This window comes from Tauraco erythrolophus, chromosome 2 (genome assembly GCF_009769465.1).
Source record: "Tauraco erythrolophus isolate bTauEry1 chromosome 2, bTauEry1.pri, whole genome shotgun sequence".
Lineage (NCBI taxonomy): Eukaryota > Metazoa > Chordata > Aves > Musophagiformes > Musophagidae > Tauraco > Tauraco erythrolophus.
This window is the reverse complement of record NC_141466.1, coordinates 56739310-56762646: the sequence shown is the minus strand read 5'-3', so window position 1 is coordinate 56762646 and position 23337 is coordinate 56739310. Positions and strand designations below refer to the sequence as shown.

Genomic DNA, 23337 nt, shown 5'->3' with positions numbered 1-23337 from the left:
TTTTTTAAAATACAAGTAGCATCGTAAAAATCAATTGTGGTCCCTTTGTCCTTGCTTTGCTTGGTTAAAGACAACACTGGTTTAGTCTCGGAGTAAAACAGATTCTCCATTGCACGCACCACTGATTCATTTTCTGTGCTAGTGTACTCTGAATTAATTTTTCTTAAATTTATATTACTAAAACTGTGTGAAAAAATTTCATTAAGAGCTTGTCTGTGTTCTTACTCAGTGTACTCATACCTTTTCGTGTCTTCCTGAATAAAATACCTGTCAGCAACTTAATGATTTAAATATGTAGACCAGATAGAGTTAGAAATGATGAAGCCTGTGCTATGCTTCTGTAGTCACCGTGCATATTCTGGTGCATCTCATGACAATTGAAATCTCTTGGAGAGAGAGATAATTACCAAACAATTCCAGAAGATGGCTCTTACTTTTGAATCAAATGGCTTATGTTTATTGCAGCTACTTAAAAAACTACCTGCAGATCCTGTCCTTCCGATTGCAGAGCATTCACAAAAATTTTGAGCATGCAGATCTGCAAAAGAAGCAAAAATGATTCAGTAATAATGGCTGAATCACTTGGCGTATCAGGTTCCTGAACAGCTTCAACTCTTTAAATGATTTCAAATTGTCACAGTCAAAGCAATGCTTTAGTAGATTTACATGGATTATTTTTAAAAATCCACCCTTTTTATCCGTCTCAGATGTGTTGCAGATAAACTGGAAGTTATCTTGAAACTCAAAAGTGGAAAATGGCTATCAGTCAGGAATGCTTGCAAAAAAGCATCCTCTGGGTGAGGATTTACTGTGAAAATTTAATGAATCGCTTTTCAGCGATCTTTCTCTTCAGTGTTAAAAGGATAAACATGTTGCTTATTGTTAATATGGGGTAGATGTCTTCCTCCTCTTGCCTTCCAAAATCCACTGGTTTACACTGACTGACGTCTTAAATCTCTTACTTCACAGAGATGGAGAAGAAACTTTTGGAAGAGAGAGCTTTAAAGCAAAAAGTAGAAAATCGATTGTTAGAAGCCGAAAAGCAGCGCTCCATGTTGGACTGCGATCTCAAACAATCACAACAGAAAATCAATGAGCTGCTTAGGCAAAAGGATATACTAAATGAAGATGTAAGGAACTGTGACAAAAGGAGTCTCGAATGGAACCTGGTTTTCAATGTCATCATTATTTTCCCTGTTACAGTTATATTTAGGAATGTTTGTGAATGAGAGTGGAAGCAACTTTTCCCTTCTGTATGTTTGGAGCTTTAAAAGGTCTATTTTATGGAGCATGGTTTCGTTTTTCTGAAATATTTCAGTGTTACTGATCTTAAAAAGTTTTTCTTTTGGAATGTAAATTGCTGTGAGATTGACATGGAAAAATCTACCTTATTTATTATGTGCTAATGCCTTCACTGAGGAAACAGCTTTTACTTAACAAAAGATGTGAGCATGTTGTACGAAAGCATAGAGGAAGTCCATAAGAGACACTGTTTAAATGTTGTTTTCCTGTATAGGTCTATAAAGTTCACAGGTTTCTGTTTATTTTTCAGGTAAAAAACCTGACATTAAAAATAGAGCAAGAAACACAAAAGCGCTGTCTCACTCAAAATGACCTCAAGATGCAAACGCAACAAGTCAACACCTTGAAAATGTCAGAGAAGCAGTTAAAACAGGAGAATAATCATCTTCAGGAAATCAAATTAAGTCTGGAAAAACAAAATAATGAACTTCGCAAGTACGCAGAGTTGCTCAGTTTTTTAGTAATGTTACCGATTTGTAATATTTTTTGGCAAAAGCTGAGAACAATGTTGATTTTAACAAATTACTGCACAGACTATGCTATTCTACTATGCTAAGTGCAAAACTTAATTGTTGTTTAAAATAAATTTACAGTGACTAGCTGAGGTTTCCCTGGTGATTCAGCAATGTATAGATTTGTAGTACAGATGTTTGTTATCCTGAAAATCTTAAAAAAATCCAGCTTATAAACAAGAGTGTGAAGACTTCAAAGAGACACTTATTTAATAGAAAGTCTAGGTACATTTAAATAATGTAGGACATCAGTGAGTGAAGAGGAAAGTTACTGGCATTATTAGCCCAGGAAAGCTTCTTAGAGTTGGAAGTGAATACTAATACAGAGCTGTGAAGCATAACCGTTGGAACTATCCAGTACTAAAGATGTTTAAACACATCTGTTGCGCCTTCAAATAGGACTTGTGTTAAATCTCAGCAGTTCTTCAATGTCTTACAAGCAATATTTGCACCTGACAATAAATAAATACTATTTAAAAAAACAACAAACAAACAAAAAAAACCAAACAGCATAAAGAGTATCCTTGTGAATGAAAAGACAAGTTTAGCAGATATATCAGATTAATCTCATTGTTATCTACTTTATGACTTCTGATGGTTTATCTCCTTGTGCTTTATCTTTTCGGCCAGCAATATGCGGTTACTCACCATGAAGGTGACTACATGTGACAATTGCTGTAATGCGAAACACTGGCAGAAGTCTTTTCTGCTACATTACTGTTCTTTGTTATGGACTGACTAATTGACTTTCTGAGTTGTTCTAATAAGATGAATTAATAATACGGACATGTTTTCACAGACTGAGCTCTAGCAAACGAGACCTAAAACAATCTGTCAGATCAGTGACATTTTACATGGAAATAAGATTCTGTCGGTGGCTGTTTGCTTTGTCAGTGTCCCTTAGTGGTTAAACTGTGTGACACACTTGTAGTTCGTGTGCTAACAGTGTTAGACGGACTTCTTATTACTCTAGTTTTTTCCCCTGTACAAGGGAAGAAGAGAGCTGGTAGCCAGAGGAAGCCTCAGGTTTAATTGTTGACCATACTTTGATCGGGGAATGACTGAAGATCTGGGGAAAGACAGCATTCACACTCTTATTTACTGGTTTGGAATATCTTCATATCTTTTCTTTTAAAGTATGTTATTCCTTTCTAGGGAACGTCAAGATGCTGATGGACAAATGAAAGAGCTTCAAGACCAACTTGAAGCTGAACAGTATTTCTCAGTATGTTTTATGCTTCTTTATTTTTATACTAATCTGTTTACTAAGTAGAATGTTAGTTTTTCTTCCTCCTCCTTAGCCATCAGGTGTGTCACATCTCTAACCTAAAGCTAATCCTTTTTCTTGTGTCTGTCTTCAATCTTGTCTGCATCCTTGTCGTCACTCCTTGTCCTTGAGCTCTTTCACACTGCTTAGTGATCATGTTAAGAAATGTCCTAGCTTTGAAAGGGAGTCCCACACAAAGTTTAGAGCGAGGAGAAGAGTCAAGTAGCTCATTTTTTCCATAGTGTGAATAATTTTCTGTATGTTTCAAGCCTTTTGCATTCAGCTTCTCTTCCATGCTGTGTGAAAGAGAAAAGCTGTATTCTCAGCATCACATGGTGTGACAAAACTTGTGCAGTTAAGGCTTGGAAGGACATTTTTTGCTTACAATCAAACTTGGTAGAGATCTGTGGTGGTTTGACCCTGGCTGGACACCAGGTGCCCACCAAAGCCGCCCTATCACTCCTCTCCTCAGCTGGACAAGGGAGAGAAAATATAATGAAAGGCTCGTGGGTTGAGATGAGGACAGGGAGAGATCACTTACCAATTACGATCACGGGCAAAACAGACTCAGCTTGGGGAAATTAACTTAATTTATTGCCAATCAAATCAGAGTAGGGTAATGACAACTAAAAACTAAATCTTAAAACACCTTTCCCCCACCCCTCCCTTCTTCTTGGGCTCAACTTTACTCCTGACTTCTCTACCTCCTCCCCTCCAGTGACACAGGGAGACGGAGAATGAGGGAAGTATGAGTCCCTTCCACAGGCTGCAGTCCTTCAGGAACAGACTGCCAGCAAGCCTGCTCCAGCTTGGGCTCCTCTCTCTCCGTGAGGGTCACAGCCTCCTTTGGGAATCCACCTGCTCTGGTGTTGGGTTCTCCATGGACTGCAGGTGGATCTCCGCTCCACCGTTAACCTCCACAGGCTGCAGGGAAATAATCTCTGCTCTGGCACCTGGAGCACCTCCTCCTCCTTCACTGACCTTGGTGTCTGCAGAGTTCTTTCTCTGACACATTCTCACTCCTCTCTTCTGACTGCTGTCGTGCAGCAGTTCTTTCCCCTTCTTAAACATGTTGCCACAGAGGCACTACCACTGTTGCTGATGGGCTGTGCCTTGGCCAGCAGCGGGTCCATCTTGGAGCCAGCTGGCATTGGCTCTGTCAGACATAGGGGAATCTCCTAGCAGCTGCTCACAGAGGCCATCCCCGATGCCTCCCTGTTACCAAAAACCTTGCCACGCAAACCCAATGCAAGATCTGTTGGGAGGTTTTGCTTTATTGTGATAAGGTACCACAGAATAAATAGGTATTGTACTTAAAAATCGTCACTATCTTGTGGAGGCTGATTTATATTAACAGTGCACAGCCAATCGCACTGCAGGTAGAGCCCGAAAGGCTTGTTTCACAATTAAAGGAAATTTAAGATTTTACTGTGGTCTTTAGGTCAGTGAGGAGAAGGACTGTCTCAAGTTTTAGTAGATCAAAAAGTTGCACACCTTAAAGGAGAGAAAGGGAGATCTGAGGTCAGTTGACTGCTGTGGATAGGCCAGAGACAGTCTGTCTTGAAATCCCTGCTCTAAATGCACTTGCAGTTGTCTGTCACTTTACCTCTATACAGTCATTTGAGCATACAGAGCAATGTAATTTTTCTTTCATTTCCTCTAGAGCTCTAGATTTGTATCCATTTCACAAAAATTTGAATTACAAATGTTTTTTCTAATCTGTTTTTTTCCTTCCTCCTATACTTCTTTTTGCTCTTTACCTGTCATGTCGTTTTCATGGAGTTATATGGTTAAAATCTAAATTTTACCTTCCTGCCTCCCTCTGATAAAGATCTAAAATAGTAGAAAAAAAAAAAATTACTGATTTTCCTTGTTTCTGATACTTCTAATTTTGCATCAAATAGTGATCTTCACACTGAGAGTCTCTTAAACAATATGTTTACAAACATATAAAATATATATCATACATCTATCCATTCTCAAATATACAAGTTTAAAAAAAAAGACAACAACAACAAAAAAACCACACCAAAAAGTAAAATAACTGAAACATATTTGGGAATGATAATGATGTTTTGTTAAATTTAGAGAAAACATTGCACAATTGTACTCTAAGTGTGATTTAAAGAATTGCATACAGTGTCATCTTGTATCATTTTTTGTGTACCTTCAAGCTAGAATATGCAAGTCACATCCTTTTCTACCCAACTTTAAATTCTAGACTCTGTACAAGACACAAGTTCGAGAACTTAAAGAAGAATGTGAGGAAAAGGCCAAACTTTGTAAAGAAGTGCAGCAAAAGATACAAGAGTTACAGGATCAAAGGTAGATTTTACTAATTGTACTACTAATATATAAAAGATTGGGAAGGCATTTTGTTGTTCTATTCCTTTTTTTTGCTTTTTACTCCTCCTCCTGTTTTTTAAGTTAATAGAGTTAATAGTATGTATCAATAATTTGCAGAGATTCCTTGGCTGCTCAGCTAGAGATTACTTTGACAAAAGCAGATTCGGAACAACTTGCACGTTCCATTGCTGAAGAACAGTACTCTGATTTGGAAAAAGAGAAAATCATGAAAGAGCTGGAGATTAAAGAGATGATGGCTAGGCATAAACAAGAACTTACTGAGAAAGATGCCACCATAGCCTCTGTGAGTAATATTGAATCATAATTTTGGTAGAGGTTTACATGGGCTTGATTTTTATTTGCAGTTTAAATTATCTATTGTTATTTAGCATACTTAAAGGTAAGTATATCTGGCATTTTAAAAATCTTTATTTTCTGTGAATGAAAGTTTTTAAATCCCTTATATTTCTTCCACACATCTCTCTGATCATTCTTTCGTCTGTGCCTCTGCCCCTCTTACAGCTGGTCCTCTTATCCTTATCCTGGTTTCATGCTGAAGCATTTCCTTCTGTCCTGAAACACCTTCATGTGCCAAATGTGTTTTGTTACATAGTCACATGGACTTTTTGTTTTGTAGTTGGAGGAAGCAAATAGGACACTAACTAGTGATGTGGCTAATCTTGCTAATGAGAAAGAAGAACTAAACAATAAACTGAAGGAAGTGCAAGAACGTATGTATTCTCTGAACCAAATGTAATGTAATTTGAAACCAGTTTTGGTTTTTAATAGTACTATTTTCTTTTGTAATGAGCTTTCATGGATTTTTTTTTTAATTACCTTACTACAGAAATTACAAAGCTAAAAGAAGAAGAAGCAAATGTAGGAAATATTAAAGCACAATTTGAGAAACAGTTATTGAATGAGAGAACATTGAAAACCCAGGTAAGCAAATGTATCTACATGAATGAAGAGATGTATGAATCAAATGATTTTTAATAGAACACTTTCTATGGTAGAGTATATATATGTGTTCTTAACGCTTTGTTCTATTTTGCCCATGAAACAAAATATATTGATCTTTTTTTCTGCTTCTACTAAGTAGACTTCCAGTGTAGTGAAACTGCATCCTCATGATTTATTATAGAGGAACTCCTAATCCAGATGCAGTCCAAGAGTAAAAATCTTCATTTCAGTCAAATGAATTAATATTTTACTGGTTTCCATCTTGATTTATATTCCTCTGTAAGTTTCATAAACCAGTTTATTTCTGATTTCGATCCAGATTGTTTTTTAGAACAAGTGGCATTTTAGTCCAAAGATAAATTTTGGGGTTAACTAGGGAAATGGAAATGGAAGACGGTATTTAAATAAGGAGAAGTGTTCAAAGCAAATGCTTGCTTAAAGTGAAAATGGCATCATTACCTTCTTTTTAATTTTGAGTAGTACATTGAATTAAAGCAACTTTATAGTAACGGATATGCAGAGGTCTTAGTTTAACAATAGATTAAAAGTATCTGGTTGTGGGTAGGAGAGAAGACTGTATTTCTTCATGATATAACACTAAGTATTTATGGGTGTGGGTTTTGTCTTTTTTTTTCTCCCCATGGGAAGGCTGTGAATAAATTGGCTGAGATCATGAATCGGAAGGGTCCTGTCAAACGTGGAGCTGACACTGATGTACGGCGGAAGGAGAAGGAAAATAGGAAACTGCATATGGAACTGAAGTCTGAACGAGAAAAGTTAACCCAAATGATGATCAAATATCAGAAGGAAATCAATGAAATGCAGGCAGTAAGATCCTTTTGCAAATATAAACACTGATAGCTTTTTCTGTAATTATCATTGAATTGATGCAGGCTTTAAGGTAGCATATACAGTCTCTATTCCTGAATTTCCCGTGACCAAAAGAAATACACAGTATGTTTATACCTTGAGATTGGGTGCAAAGTCTGGGTAATTTTCTACGTATATTTTCTCTGAGTAACTGAGTCTTGTGATAACGGGAAATCTTGTAATTTATCCGTACAGCAAATAGCAGAAGAGAGTCAGATACGGATTGAACTCCAGATGACTCTGGACAGCAAAGACAGTGACATTGAACAGCTTCGCTCACAGCTACAGTCATTACACATTGGTCTAGACAACAGTAGCATAGGCAGTGGACCTGGAGATGCTGAGGCAGATGATGGATTTCCTGGTATGTAATTTTTATTAATATTTCTGCGTTAATTGATTTTTATATCAGTGTTTTACCATAGAAGCTGAAGTATTAAATTAATGCTCTGATGATTCTGTGGCTTTTCATCTTCAGGTGTTTCTACCATATTATTAATGCTTTGTTAGTGATCACTATCCCCCTACTAACTAAATCTGTCTGTAATCACACTTCATCTTACATTTATTTAAAGAAATTTCTTTTAAAAAATCTATTATACTCCATTAAAACTAAATATTTTCTTTCCACTTTATTGTGGTGGTTACTTTGCGATTACTGTTTTATGTGCTCAAACGTAAAACTAATACTCTCTTCTTTGAGATTCTATTTTGACTTCTTTTCTACTTTTTTCCTCCTTTATGTTTAGTCCATATCACTCAATCCCACACTATGGAATCCATGTCTTTTACCTACCAGCACTCTTCTACTTCTGTCAGTATTGCCACTAAGCCTTCCAGTTCTCGCATGCTTCTTGATTCTGATTCTGACTCAGAGGAAGAACCTTTGTCTTGTTCCCACAGCCCTACAGAAGTTGATAGCACAGGTGACATCCCTGAGATCTGATTGGTTTTGTTCTTACTGTGTCCTTTTCTCTGTTTGAAAACTAACACTATTAATACATTATTTAAAAAACAAACAAACAAACAGAACAAACGTGGCAGTAAACACACTGCAGTGGCAGTGAACATTGCCATCAAAGACATGAAAAAGTTTGCATGAACTAATAACCTGCCTGTTTTCTCTAAATGTTTACAGATGCTTCCTGCCATTTATAAACCCACCATTTTTATTAAAGCATTTAACAAATGAGCCTTACGGCCTTGTGTTCAAGGTAGCCTCTATCCAGTGTCTGCAGCTCTCTGTATGACCCTAAGATATTGGATACCAAGAAGTCGAATCTCTGTGTTTAAGAGAAGTGTGGAGACATCTAACTCCTCACCATCTAAATGTATATTATTTGCTTATACAAATTCAGTCTTCTGAATATTACATTGTTTTGCCTTATTTTGGATCTTATATTTGATTCCTGTATGGTAAGGCAAGCAAAATTTATTCGTTTTTCTAGATATATAACTCATAGAATCATAGAATGGTTAGGGTTGGAAGGGACCTTAAAGATCATCATCTAGTTCCAACCCCCCTGCCATGGGCAGAGAAATCCTCCACTACAACAGGTTGCCCAAAGCCCCATCCAACCTGGCCTTGAACACTTCCAGGGATGGGGCATCCACAACTTCTCTGGGCAACCGGTTCCAGTACCTCACCACCCTTAGTGTAAAAAATTTCTTCCTTATATCTAATCAAAATCTCCCCTCTTTCAGTTTGAATCCATTGTCTTATCACTACACGCCCTTGTAAAAAGTCCCTCTCCAGCTTTCCTGTAGGTCCCCTTTAGGTACTGGAAAGCTGCTATAAGATCTCCCTGGAGCCTTCTCTTCTCCAGGCTGAACAGCCCCAACTCTCTCAGCCTGTCTTCATAGCAGAGGCGCTCCAGCCCTCGGGTCATCTTCGTGGCCCTCCTCTGGACCCACTCCAGTAGCTCCATGTCCTTCTTGTGTTGGGGACTCCAGAGCTGAACACAGTATTCCAGGTGGGGTCTCACGAGAGCCGAGTAGAGGGGCAGAATCACCTCCCTTGACCTGCTGGCCACACTTCTTTTGATGCAGTCCAGGATACGATTTGCTTTCTGGGCTGCCAGTGCACATTGCCGGCTCATGTTGAGCTTCTCATCAACCAGCACTCCCAAGTCCTTTTCCTCCATGCTGCTCTCAATCCATTCTCCGCCCAGCCTGTACTTGTGCTTGGGATTGCCCCAACCCACGTGCAGGACCTTGCACTTGGCCTTGTTGAACTTCATGAGGTTCTCACAGGCCCACCTCTCCAGCCTGTCAAGGTCCTTCTGGGTGGCATCCCTTTCCTCCAGCGTGTCCACAACACCACACAACTTGGTGTCTTCTGCAAACCCATATAATGAAATTCTGTGGCTCTGATAAACAGAGCTTTGTTTTACTAATTCTGTATTAATTTCATGCGATTACACATGCACTGTGTTAAACAAAACTTCTGTTTAGTTTTAATGTCAGAGGTGGGTTTTTCAATTACATTCAAATTTCTTTTTTCACTTGAGGATCCTTTAAAGCGTGAATACCTTTCCACTGAAGGCAAAACTTATTTTGGAATATTGACATTACTTCATCAAACTATAGTAAAGAATAATGCTTTTCCTCTATTCCTCTCATTCTTTGGTTTTTGCTATGAGACTTCTAATAAAAGAATTATTAGGTACATACATAATTTTTTTCCTTATTAGCTGCTGTTGTGGTAGCTGCATGGCTTGATTTTGTTGTAAAATAAAAACATACCTAAATTAGGACTTTTTTCTGACGTAATTAGAACAGATTTTGAGGTATGATGGTTGTATTTTGTTGGTTTTTTCCCTCCTAGTGCTTATAAATTTTGGAACATTCTGGCCTTTCACTGATCTGTTAGTGTGGAATGGACAGCAGAAATGAAGAAATGTAACCAGAAACTCTCATTTTTTCCAATTTCATGCTATGGTATTGGAGATTACAGAGAAAAATAGGAAAAATATTAATGCATATTTTTTTCCATACCATTAAAAGACTACACATGCTTTCTGGATTTTTTGCATCGGCATTATGCTCACTACCCTTTGTATCAGGTGTAGTTTGAAAGGAACAATTGAAAGTGGCAGGTGTGAGGCAAAATATGTTATACAAGTACTTCATGAACTTGGTATGTACATTAAAATGTATCATCAACAGCAATGCTTACAGAGCAATAAACTTTGAAGACAGTGCATATCTGAATAAATACCTTGCTTCAAGTGTCTCTAGACAAAACGATAATTCTATGAATATCTAATAACTATTTGTTATGCTGTGTTAAACATGGGCAGAAGCTGATGATCACTGATCTTCACGTCATTGGCTCTGATGAGAAAGAAAATAGCTTGTGCAATTTTGGAGCATATTTATGCTTCTTTCGTGGCTATGTATTTTTTAACACTTAAGGCTTCAGTATTTTTGACTTGGAGGTTTCTCAGCAGTAGTAGAGGTTATCTGCTAGGGTGAGAAACTCATTAGGAAAATATTAATGCAATGGAGTAATTTCTCTTGATAAAACACCGGGGAAAGAAATGCTTCTATTAAGTGCAGCTATAAAAATAGGGTCAAAGGCTATGTGATACTGTGTGTTACCAAGGACTGGGAAAGCGTGATCCTGGTGAGCTTCTGGTTACTACTGAAACGTGTATGTCAAACAGCTGAGCTGTTAATACTGTTGATAAATCCAATCTGTCTAATGTGCCAGTGTAATATGAAATTACAAGTGAGTGAAAAGGCAGCTGAATTTAGACAAGGCCTAAGGATTAGCCAAAAATGACTTATTTTGGATGAGAACCTAGGAGATTTAGGCAGAATTAGAAAAAAGAAAAATTGATAGAGCAGAAAATATAAACTAGAATACCAAGCTTCTGAAAGTTTAACTGGCATATAGAGGATGTAGGTTATGGGTAGTGGTAGTTTGCCTTTTTTTGTCTTGAGCTGGATGTTGTGTGGCCTGTACTAATACCTTCAGACGCTGTTTTAAACGATAAAGATTGATAGACATAAGCATTTTAAGTCTTGAAAAAATTACTAAAGGGAATGCGTGTGCTACATTTGCAAGTTTACTTTTCCCCTTCTTCCTTGTACCTACTACTTTTTTGTGATTGCGTTGTTGGTTATTGGCTGTATTCTGGAAAACATGATTTAATTTATTCCTGAACATTTACTGTGATAAACCTTGCAAGACCTTGTATTTTTAAATAGTTCGTGTTTGCTCTGTTGCTTTATTATTGATCTTTGATATAACTATTTTAAAATGCACAGTAATCTCAAAAATAATGTTTTGTGAATATTTATATTCTTTAATATAATATATTTTTTTCAGAATCAAGATTGGAAGGCTGGCTATCACTGCCCGTTAGAAATAACACTAAAAAATTTGGATGGGTTAAAAAGGTAAGAAAACCAGATTTATGATCTTGTTTCACGTGTTGTCTGGATTTTAAACTTACTGCAGGTTTTCAACAATTTTATTTTTCTTTTGTATATGTTCTCTCTTTACTTAAGTGTATAAAATATGTTACCTCATATAGCTGTGTCTGAGAGGAGCGCGTTAAGACAATTGTAGTAGGTTAAGAAACGTCTTTGTCCAGCCAGAGGTGAGAACAGCCATTCATGATCTTCAAACATTTGTACATTCAGCATAAGCATTCCCATCAGTATTACATAGCTGGAATTCAGCAGGGTCTGGAAGCAGATGCCCTTGCACATCTGCCTTGTGCAGCCTTCACTCAATTACTGCTTTTCAGTAGCCTCTTTGATGGGTCATTGCCCAAAGACTAACTACGCGGTTTCATACCAGTTCACTTACTGCTCAAACAGTTCATTCTGGACAAAATCCTGGAAATAGGAGGTCTTCTAGGTAACTAGCTTTTTTATGAAAATTGCTAGCAATGCTGATAACAATGATTTTTGTGTGTGTGATCCCCATTAGTTGTGAACTGCACATGTAAAGTAGGCATCATGACAGTTACTGTCACTACCAGTCCAAGTAAAATAGAAATGAAAGGCTTTTGTTTTTCTTTCAGCCTTTCATTTTTATCTCTTCATAGATACTTAAATCTGTTTAAATAAATTAATCTGATAACATAACTTGATTTATCAGTTAATCAGAATTTTGTTTGTTGTGCAGTGAATTTATTGGCAAATCATGGACTTAGAATACAGTACTGCTATTGTCCATTTGGCTACCATTTAATAAAATTGTAGAAAAATATTGCTGTGACATCTGTGGTAATTGCTGTGATATCTTTGACAACTGTGATGAGCTTGATTAAAACATATATTTCATCCTTTTCTGTCTCTTAACAGTATGTAATTGTAAGCAGTAAGAAGATTCTGTTCTATGACAGCGAACAAGATAAAGAACAATCTAATCCCTATATGGTATTAGACATAGAGTAAGTATTGTCACGTGAGATTCCTTCTGATTTGTAGGTGAACTTTGTCAGAAAGACTTTGACAACGGGCTTTTTGAGGTCTGTTCTGGGAGTGCAATGCCAAACGGGGCGTACTTTTGCAATTTGAACTAGATTGCTGGGAGCTCAAGCCTCCCTTGTAAGCAGCGGTGCAGCAGTGATGTGGTGCTCAGTCTGATACAGGTCGCTCTGCTGAGCTCTCATCTAACTGAACTGCTCCACTAGCTCAGCTAGACCTGCCTCATGTACTCATCGTAGCAAAAAACATTAAGAAAACTGTAGCGGAGAGACTAAAATTTTCAGCGCTTGTACATTTTCACTTACAACATGTCCTTACAAGTGGGTAGTATAGTTAATAAATTTATTTTCTTAATAAACACAGAATGTGGATATTCAGAGGTTGGAGCGTGGGGAGAGTATTGTGTTAGAAAGCTGCTGGCAATAGTTAGAGTCGTGATTTTTTTCAGTGCTGTTGTGGTTTTTTTTTCACAAATGTAACTGGATACTTGTGACTTCTTTTTATTTAGGGTTTTTGGAAGTTCATGTACGGGATTGAAAGATAGGACTTGAATCAAGTGATTAAAAATTTGTACTGACAAATCTTTAACGACTGTAACTCTTGATGTGATATGTTATATCCTAACTGAATCTGTCAGTTTAAATTTATCATTTTGGTAACATTAATTTTTGTCCTTATTGAAATAATTTCCTCTAGCAAACTCTTCCATGTCCGACCAGTCACTCAGACTGATGTGTATAGAGCAGACGCCAAGGAAATTCCTAGGATATTCCAGGTATTCAATAATAAATTATTCTTTCTAGTGTTACAAAAATGGTGTTTCACACATTGCCAAAAATATTTTCATAACTTTGTCTAATGTAATATTCACTAAAAAAAGAATTTGAAAAAAATCCATTCTATTGTAGTTCCTCAATCTTTACACTTAATTGTTCTGAATTTTCGTTTGTCATATAGGCATAATGAGATTGTTTTGCTTTGATTTTAGATTCTATATGCTAATGAGGGAGAGAGCAAAAAGGATCAGGAATTTCCCGTGGAGCCGATGGGAGAGAAGTCAAATTACATTTGTCACAAAGGACATGAGTTTATACCTACTCTTTATCACTTTCCAACCAATTGTGAAGCTTGTATGAAGCCACTGTGGCATATGTTTAAACCTCCTCCTGCTCTAGAATGTCGCCGCTGCCATATCAAATGTCACAAAGATCACATGGATAAAAAAGAAGAGATTATAGCACCTTGCAAAGGTAAATAGCAAGTATTTGAATATGCATGTAGTCACTGGGCATTCTAATAGATCAGAGGATTCCAGTAGTGGTCTGACACCAACTAACCGTGAACAGGTAGTTTTTTCTTTTGTTAGTGCGTAGCCATCAGAACCTTTCTGAGGGTGTCTACACGAGGATCAGCTCACTGCTCTGAGTTAATGGCATGTGGCCAGTACATGTACATACTTGCTGTGTTCAGTCAACATCGTGCAGTAAAGTGTGGTAGTTTTAAGACTGCTCACACTGTGTTGTGCTGTATTGCTATATGAAACGATACTGCCTGTTATGAAACAGAATCACAGAATGGTTTGGGTTGGAAGGGACCTCAAAGATCATCTAGTTCCAACCCCCCTGCCATGGGCAAGGACACCCTTCACTACAGCAGGTTGCCCAAAGCCTCATCCAACCTGGCCTTGATCACTTCCAGGGAAGGGGCAGCCACAGCTTCTCTGGGCAACCTGTTCCAGTGTTTCACCACCCTCTTAGCAAAGATTTCTTCCTTAAATCTACTCTAAATCTGCCCTCTTTCAGTTTAAAGCCATTGCCCCTTGTCTTGTCACTACGCGCCCTTGTAAAAAGCCCGACTTCAGCTTTCTTGTAGGCCAGTTGATAATTCAGTGAAGTTTATTCCTTGCGACACAGGTTACATAGTTTCTTGGGCTCAGGCACACCTCTTTGTGTTACCCCTACTTGTTTTTTTCCATGTCAGTGTGTATCTTTCATAGTACCAAGTTGTTACCCTCTAAATGTAAGCAGGAGGCACTGTCAGCAGCCAGGAAACATGAAGTTTGGCAAAATCTGGTTCACTTTGGTTTTGATTTCTCTCCTGATTTCTCTTTGTGTTGACTGTGAGAGTATGGTAATCTGACAACCAATTTTTGATGTGGGGACGAGTTTAGAATAATAACAATATTCATTTTTATTTTAAAAATTCTTACTACAGTGTACTATGATATTTCAACGGCAAAGAATCTACTACTGTTAGCTAATTCTACAGAAGAACAGCAAAAATGGGTGAACCGACTGGTGAAAAAAATACCCAAGAAGCCTCCAGCACCAGACCCCTTTGCTCGATCTTCTCCCAGAACTTCCATGAAGGTACAGCCAAACCAGTCCATCAGACGACCTAGTCGACAGCTTCCTCCAAACAAACCAAGGTGACACAAGAGCTAATATATAGTTTATTTTTTTAAACATTTTACTATGAATAATTTGTATATGTTGACAAAGACAGTTGAGCACAGACATTGTTGACTACTAGCATGTCATCTTCTATAAACCTCATTAAGTTATAAGAGCTACTATGTTTGTTCCCTTGTTTAAAGGACCTTGCGTTACCTGTTAGCTAACCCTGCAGTACTGATAACGTATCCTATTGCTCTTACGTGTAATAGGCAGAACTTGTAGCATCATCTGTAGCCTGATAGTTCCAGAGAACTGGCAGCTAGTGGGGAAAACGGGGTTCAACGAGGCAAAGTGTCAGAGAGAGAGATGTGAAGATTTTAAAAAGAAAACAAAAAAGGTTTAACGTTTTTCAAGATAGTCACTACTGTACCTGATTTGAAATTGAGCAATGAAGGTAGGTGCTTGTGGTTCTAATGAACTTTAGAGAGAATTAGGTGTCTTCAAAAAGCAGTCTAGAAGGCCTTATATGTAACAAAAGATTACATGTCTTTTGTTTCTTATTACTTGGTTTTGAGGCATGTGTTTGGATTCCTGCCCTGCTCTAAGGTTAGACACCTGATGGCAGATTTGTTTGTTAGAGTGTGTTTCATCTGACCAAATGTGTGTGTCTGTGTCCCCTGCACCCACACTGCCCGTAGGGATGGATCCTTCTCAGCCCTGTGCCGTGTCCAGGAGCTGCCCTAAGGCTGTGCCAGGGACATGCCAGCAATCATAGAATCGTTTGAGTTGGAAGTGACTTTAAAAATCATCTAGTTCCAACCCCCCTGCCATGGGCAGGGACACCCTCCACTACAACAGGTTGCTCAAAGCCTCATCCAGCCTGGCCTTGAACACTTCCAGGGATGGGGCAGCCACAGCTTCTCTGGGCAACCTGTTCCAGTGCTTCACCACCTTCAGAGGGAAGAATTTCTTCCTTAGATCTAATCGAAATCTGCCCTCTTTCAGTTTAAATCCATTACCCCTTGTCCTATCACTACACACCCTTGTAAAAAGTCCTTCTCCAGCCTTCTTGTAGACCCACTTCAAGTACTGGAAGGCTGCAAGAAAGTATCCCCAGAGCCTTCTCTTCTCCAGGCTGAACAGCCCCAGCACTCTCAGCCTGTCTCATAGGAGAGGTGCTCCAGCCCTCCGATCATCTTCGTGGCCCTCCTCTGGACTCGCTCCAACAGGTCTATGTCCTTCTAATGTTGGAGGCCCCAGAGCTGAATGCGCTATTCCAGGTGGGGTCTCATGAGAGCAGAATAGAGGGACAGAATCACCTCCCTTGACCTGCTGGCCACACTTCTTTGGGTGCAGCCCAGGATACGGTTGGCTTTTTGGGCTGCAAGCGCACATTGCCGGCTCATGTCGAGCTTCTCCCCATCATTCCCAAGCCTTTCTTGAGGCTTCTTAGGACACCATTTACAGTTGATATTTAGGAGGAGTTGTTTTCAGGATTCATGTCCTCCTAGTGTAGAAAAGGAGCATATAGCATGCTCTTGGACATCTACAGTGAAAAGCTAGTTCAGATGAATCTCATTTTTGCACCTCTGCCCATGCGGGTTCCACAGGATGGAGCCCGTTGCTGCAATGGTAGGCGCCTGTCTGAGCATCACTCATGTCTCTTGCAAGAGAGAGCAGGAAGATAGGAGGTGGGGCCATTGAGTCAAGTAGCTGGAGCACTTACCAAAGAGGGAGAGAATTGGTTTCAGTTCCTCATTCAGTTCCTCATTTTCATTCCTCATTCCTCGAAGGACTCATGCTTATGTCTCACAATTCCTAAAAGAATAGTCTTCTCAAGTTCCTCTGATTTGGGAAAAAAAACGTCCATAGAAAAAACAGTAATGTATTTCTGAGTCAATTTTAAGCAGCAAAATCCTATACTGTATTGTGGAAGTGATAACATTCTGCAGGTGGGGCTTAGCTGATTGCACAGAATACAACTCCTGGGGTTTTTCAGTTTGCTTTTTTTCATCACCTGGAATATTACCTAATAGTTGGTTATATCAGTCCCCAGTTGTTGACTGTGAAAAGTTTGGGCTGACTTGTTTTGTTTGTTGCAGTATTCCAGCAGCAGTGGACAGTTCAGCAAAGGCTTAACGTTTTTCCCCTCGGAGATAGCTTGGCAGTGGTTAGGCAGTATTGCTCTCCTTCTTCCCGTGGCCAGACCAGCGCCGAGATCTGAGCTGGCTGGTCGAAAACTGGGTTGGATGAGTTGCCGGAGCTACAGCAGGGAATGCAGTGTAAGCATGCCCTTACTGTGATGCTGCTGTTATCCCACAACAGCCTTACACGACAAAAGTTAGAACTTACAAAAAAATAATACTGGTATTTTCTTGTGTGGAAATGCACAGTGAGAGGACTCAAAGTAACTCAGTTTCCCTGCCCTCGTAACTTCCTGACAGTATGATATTTTTGTGATTTATTTTACATACTTTAAGAGAAAGTCTGACCTCATAATTTGCATTTTAAATGATTAAGTTTTTTGATTAAAACTACAAAGGTCAATTCTTTTTTTTTTTTTAATTACTTCCTAGGGACTGATCATTGAAGGGTTTCTTTGCGCAGAACTAACCAAAATGTCAATGATCAGTTTGAAGCTCGAATCAAGGAAACCTTCATGACAACTTGGGGGACAAGCAAAATGTGTTTCTTCTGAATAGTATTTAGAGTCTAATTCATTAGTTTTATTCTGTTTCTTATTGTTGACGTGTAACGGGTGTATTATAAATTCTGATTCTTTTTCGACAGCTGTTCATAGGTGCTTATAATAATTTTTCTCCTTATAACATCCTTCAATCTTCATGATGTTTTTTACAAAATGTTTTCATAACACAGCATTTACTTTTACTCCTCTTTTTAGTTGTGGTCCTCCTCCAGCACCAATTAGTCTCTAGTGATTTTTTTTTTTTCTAGCTGTATATTTTGTAATGGTGGGAAAAGGAGGAGGACGAACATTTTCGTGTAAACCATTTTATTCTTGCAATTAAACTTTCCAGGTTAGCTTTGCAAATGTGTCTAACAGATGGGAAAGTGTAGTTCTGTGAGGTCATCTCACCTATCACTTTACTAATGCAGGTCTGTCAAACCAGTGGAAATTCATATGGATTTAAACACTTTTAGCAAGAAACCACATGCTTATAAATTACTGTAATTGCTATGGCCAATTAGTAGCTGACCGATGCCTCTATGAGGTTTTGTGCAGGGGCTTACCATATGGAATAATTAAGTTTCTGTTACGAACTCGGTTAAGAATGAAGATCTAGTTGCCAGTTAAATTTGGGGACTGAGTAGCTGGGAACAAGCTGGAGATGAGCCAGCAGTGGGGTCCCGGCAGCAAGGCAGGCTCTGGGACTGTGCCAAGATGAGTGCAGCCAGATGATTGAGGGAAGAGATTATCTCCCTCTGAGGGTAGAGATGGGCCTCCAGATTCAAGCAAGACATTGACAAACTGGGAAAAGTCCACCAGGATGGTCAGAGCCAGAGGCTCAAGGGAGCTGGACTTGTTCAACCTGGATGAAGGACCGCTCCAGTGGGGTATCATACCAGCCACTTCGAACGTGCATGGTCCTATAAATGATGTCCCTGCTAGGAATTTCACACAGCGATTGTTTCTCCAAGGTTTTCATGGCTGTTGTTCTTTGGGATGATTTAAGAAAGGGCAAACCAGTTTTTGATACAGACCATGCAATTGTTGCTTATCTGTTCAATTGGATTGTGTCAAAAAGATAACTACAAATTGAAAAAAATCAACTTTCACATATTTTAATGCCTAATAAATTCTTTAAGTGTTTTAGAAATTACAATAGCCATAGTTCATAGTAAATTAATATTGAGCTTTTTCAGGAATATATCGCATTTAAAGGCTCTGTTAGAGTAAGGTTTCTATCTCTGCCTGCTATGGTTAGCATGTAATCCTGATTTAAAATCACTGAGCCCACTGGAGAGATCACAGAATCACAGAATGTTAGGGATTGGAAGGGACCTCAAAGGATCATCTAGTCAAATCCCCCTGCAAGAGCAGGACCTAGATCAGATCACACAAGAACGCGTCCAGGCGGGTTTTGAACATCTCCACAGAAGCGGACTCCACAACCTCTCTGGGCAGCCTGTTCCAGTGTTCTGTTACCTTTATTGTGAGGAAGTTCTTCCTCATGTTTAAGCGGAACCTCCTATGTTCCAGCTTATATCCATTTCCCCTTGTCCTATCATTGGATGCCACTGAGAAGAGCCTGGCTCCATCCTCATGACATATTTATAAACATTAATGAGGTCCCCCCTCAGTCTCCTCTTCTCCAAGCTAAAGAGACCCAGCTCCCTCAGCCTTTCTTCATAAGGGAGATGACTAGAAAGGGTTTTCTTTCTTGTAGCTATAGCAATTGAGAAGTTAGTACTTAAGATATTTGTCTAAGATCCTTCGATAACAACAGAAAGAGATGGATGCCTCTAGACAATGATTCATCCCATCCCATATAAATGCCTAAAATAGGTAAAGTGACTCATTTGCTGACAAGGTTTGCCTCACTTGCTTTCTTTGTTCTGTATTGACCATAGAAGGATTGCAGGCAGCAATGCCTAGAGAACAAGTTAGTACATCCTCTTTTCTGGCATTGCTTAGCTTTAAATAATGAGCTACACAACAGCTGTATAGTGTAATCCCACTTTATTTGGGATCTAGTAAAATCCTGCTGTATTTGTTTGTAAATTCAGATGATGACATTTTATTTGATGTTCTGTTCAGCAATCAAAATTATTTGATTTTATTGGAAAAATTGTTAGCCTTGCATTATTGTCTGAAAAGGGATGGCAGGAAAGCATAAAACTGCATGTCAGTCAACAAGAACAGCAGCAAAATGGAAAGCAGCTAATTTTATGAAACGTATGTGTTGGTCTTTTTTGCTGATTATTTTTTTTAAAAATCAGTATGGTAAGTGTTCTATAGAACTGAATGATTGGTGAGATAAGTTTCCAATGAATACAATATTCCTGGCTTACATGAACACTAACTGAATCTTCATGTTCCATCATAGGCGAAGGAAGGAACCCATCTACCTTAACACAGTCTTTTGTTTAAAAAGGTTTAGTGATAAGAAATGGAATTTTAAAGTCTTTTATAGAAGCGTGACACACATTAAACATCAAACCCTCCTGTTGCAGATTACTTGATCTGGCATTTAAGGACTGGGATTGGTCATTTGATGATGTTGATGATGTTGATGGTGATGATGATGATGATGATGACGATGTTTTTGATTTCTGAAGAAGTATAAGGGGTAAATCTAAATAGCAAGGAATGGATTTGTTTGCCTTTGAATACAGCATGCTATGTTGGATTTTGTTTCTCAAAGAGAATATCTCATTTTAATATTTTAAACAGTAAAAATGAGATTCTGTTCAAGATGTCGATGAATTTTTAGAGGAGTCATTTTCATTAAAACAGTGTTGTTTCCTTTGTCAGTGGTTTTATTTTCCTAATTTTAGATCTTTATTAAAAATTCATGTCTGCCTGCCTGAAAAGAGAACGTCTCCTGTTGTCAGAGTAGTTGCTCATCTATAGTGCTAATACTGCTAAACTCTGCAGATAATTTTTGAAGGCTAAAAGAGAGATTGTAGCAGGTGGATGTTTAGCTCAAACAGAATTGATGTTTACGAATACTTTTCATTTTTAAGCTTTTAAGATGAACTGACTGGTCTATGGCTAGCAGACATGAAATCACCAGAGTTCTGCATTTTGCTTTCCTACCTGTGTTACGAAGTGAACCTGACTTGGCTTTCCTTTGCAGTGCTGTGCTTTTTGGGTACCTAACCATGCATTTGAAAACTACGTAAACAAATGGGCTTTGCAGCTTCTGTTACACGGTTTCCCTGACTGCTCTAGAAAAGATACAGCCATTTTACTGATCCAATTTGTCCCATGGTTTACTTAAATATGCAGTGTGAATGTACCGAAAACAGTGGTAACTTTTTTATAATTGTCAGTGTTTAATCGTTTTACATGTTGATACAATGTGATATTTGCACAGAAAAAAAAAAAACAACCAACTCCTAAATGTTAAATTCCTAAGAATTCTTTTAAATACTACGTTCGGTGTGTCTCAGCCTTACAAAAGAACGGGCGATGACAGCAGGACGAGGACTCTACCTCAGCTGTGCACTCAGTTACCTGAGACACCAGCTCTTGCAGACTTTAACTGGCTTAGTGTTTCCAGTAACAAGCATTACATTAATTAAATATACTGCATCTTTATGTATTAAAAGCTTACAAATTACTAATCTTTTAAAAGTGACTGTTACAGTGTGCGTATTTGACTTTCCCCTCATATGTTACAAGGGGGTTTAATTGATTTGGGATCGTAATGCGTAAGGATGCGCTGTACTTGAGTAACAATCTGTTGATGCAGAGGAATGACATTTCTCCCAAGTATGCTGATGAGCCCGTCTTAAATGAAGACTTTGAGGAAGTGTATTTTTGTCAGGTCTACATTCCTTGCATTTACTGACCAAACTTCCTGCTTCTTTTTCAGCTAACTGCTTTCCGTGAATGCAGACACAATTCAAGGTGATAATTTTCTTCCCGTTACAGCAAGACTGAAACATATCCCAAAATATATTAAAAATATATATTTTCCTGAGAGATTGTGCTATATATATCAGAGGTTTACATTTTTGCTGCAATATAAATTACTAATCTCTGAGGGTTTTCCTGTATTCTCCTGAGTGACTGATCAAATGAGGAATGGTTGGTAAAATAGTAAAAAGATATGTTAGGTTACCTTTTAAACTCTGTTCCACAAAAGCTTTCCTGGCAAGACACATACGCGACATTTCATAAAAGGATCGAGAGGAACGAATATTAAAACGGAAGAAACTGACTTTTCAGCTTTCGTGAAGATGCCACCAGCACGTCTGCAAGAAGAACAGGAGGAACATCTACCATAGTGATATAGACTGCATCTGTAAGAAGTGACCATTATACTGTGTATATATATTGTACTGTAATACTGCAAGAGGGTTTTAAAAATCTTTCCACTTTATTTTTTTATGCTTATTAATCAGATAGCGTTACTTATTGCAGTTGCAACTATGCACTTGTATAAAGCCATAATGTTGAAGTCTGTATCATTCATACACGTCTATCAAAAGCTGCATGTCAGTGTTCAGCAGCTAGTATAAGTTTGAAGTATATACTAGTTTCAGCTACATCATCATGGGCAGTCCTGTTTTACCTGTCTAATTGCCTTAATTTAATTTTTTTTTTCAAGTTTTTTGCCCATTCTCTCTATTTAAGGAAAAAAGAAGGTTTACCAGCTCTTAGGATGCAGTTTTGCTTTGTGGCAGAAAAAACAGTGCACTATTTTTACACCTAGTAAGTATATCAATGTCAGCCTATTTTGAATGTATATCGACTGGTTTTAAGGGTGGAGAAGCGTTGGTTACAGAAACGATGTCTGATACCATTGGAATCACTAGACCATTTGCTTGTACGTGTAACTGCTCATCCAGCCCTTTTTACAAACCTCAATATTAGTTATTGACTTATATTAACCCTCATTAAGTGCTATGAAACTTCATTTTGCCTTGTTTTTGCATACTCTCCTAGATGTGTTTTTTATTTCTGGAAAAAAAAAAAAGAATCTGTGACTATTTTTACATTTCACAACACAATATCCGAGGACTGTCACAAACTTTAAGAAAAGAAAAACATACTGTAGATGTATTTTAAAATTTTAAATCTGGTTCTCTAGCACATAGCTGTAGGCATAGATAAATATTTCAGTAGTGTGTTTTGAGAACTCATAGCTGGGAAGAAAGGGCCTCAGAGGCACTTAATCTGACTTTTTTTTTTAACTTGGAGTTGTAAAAAAAAAAAGAAATAATAATTTATGTGGGCTCATTCATGATGTCTTCATAATTATCCCAGAAAATGCATGTTTTATACAACTACAGTATGCGAAGTTAAACGTATTGACAGTAAAAAATGTAGTCTCCTATTTGGTCTCTTTATATATATATAAAAATATATATATATTTAAAATATATATATATATAAAAATATTGTGTGGGAGTGCAGTAATTTAAAATATGATCTAACACTTCAATGAAGGAGGACATTTCACTTTAAAATTTTGTTTGTTTGTTTTTGTTTTTTAAAGAGTGTTGAAATGTTTGGAAGGATAGGACCATGATTTATTTA

General features: G+C 38.0%; 1 protein-coding gene across 1 annotated transcript in view; it reads left to right on the top strand.

Annotated features, from left to right (window-relative positions):
• The window catches only part of ROCK2 (Rho associated coiled-coil containing protein kinase 2), a 110813-nt gene extending 87686 nt beyond the window's left edge, over positions 1-23127 (top strand). The window contains exons 18-34 of the mRNA XM_086631398.1: positions 970-1130; positions 1553-1737; positions 2970-3039; positions 5303-5406; positions 5545-5731; positions 6065-6158; positions 6275-6369; positions 7039-7218; positions 7456-7624; positions 8010-8186; positions 11597-11667; positions 12583-12671; positions 13405-13483; positions 13697-13958; positions 14923-15136; positions 20301-20416; positions 21668-23127. Of these exons, the coding sequence (XP_086487524.1) occupies positions 970-1130; positions 1553-1737; positions 2970-3039; positions 5303-5406; positions 5545-5731; positions 6065-6158; positions 6275-6369; positions 7039-7218; positions 7456-7624; positions 8010-8186; positions 11597-11667; positions 12583-12671; positions 13405-13483; positions 13697-13958; positions 14923-15136; positions 20301-20403 (2240 nt within the window). The 3' untranslated portion in view covers positions 20404-20416; positions 21668-23127. The remainder of the gene's footprint in view (positions 1-969; positions 1131-1552; positions 1738-2969; positions 3040-5302; positions 5407-5544; positions 5732-6064; positions 6159-6274; positions 6370-7038; positions 7219-7455; positions 7625-8009; positions 8187-11596; positions 11668-12582; positions 12672-13404; positions 13484-13696; positions 13959-14922; positions 15137-20300; positions 20417-21667) is intronic.
• The last annotated feature ends 210 nt before the right edge of the window (positions 23128-23337 follow it).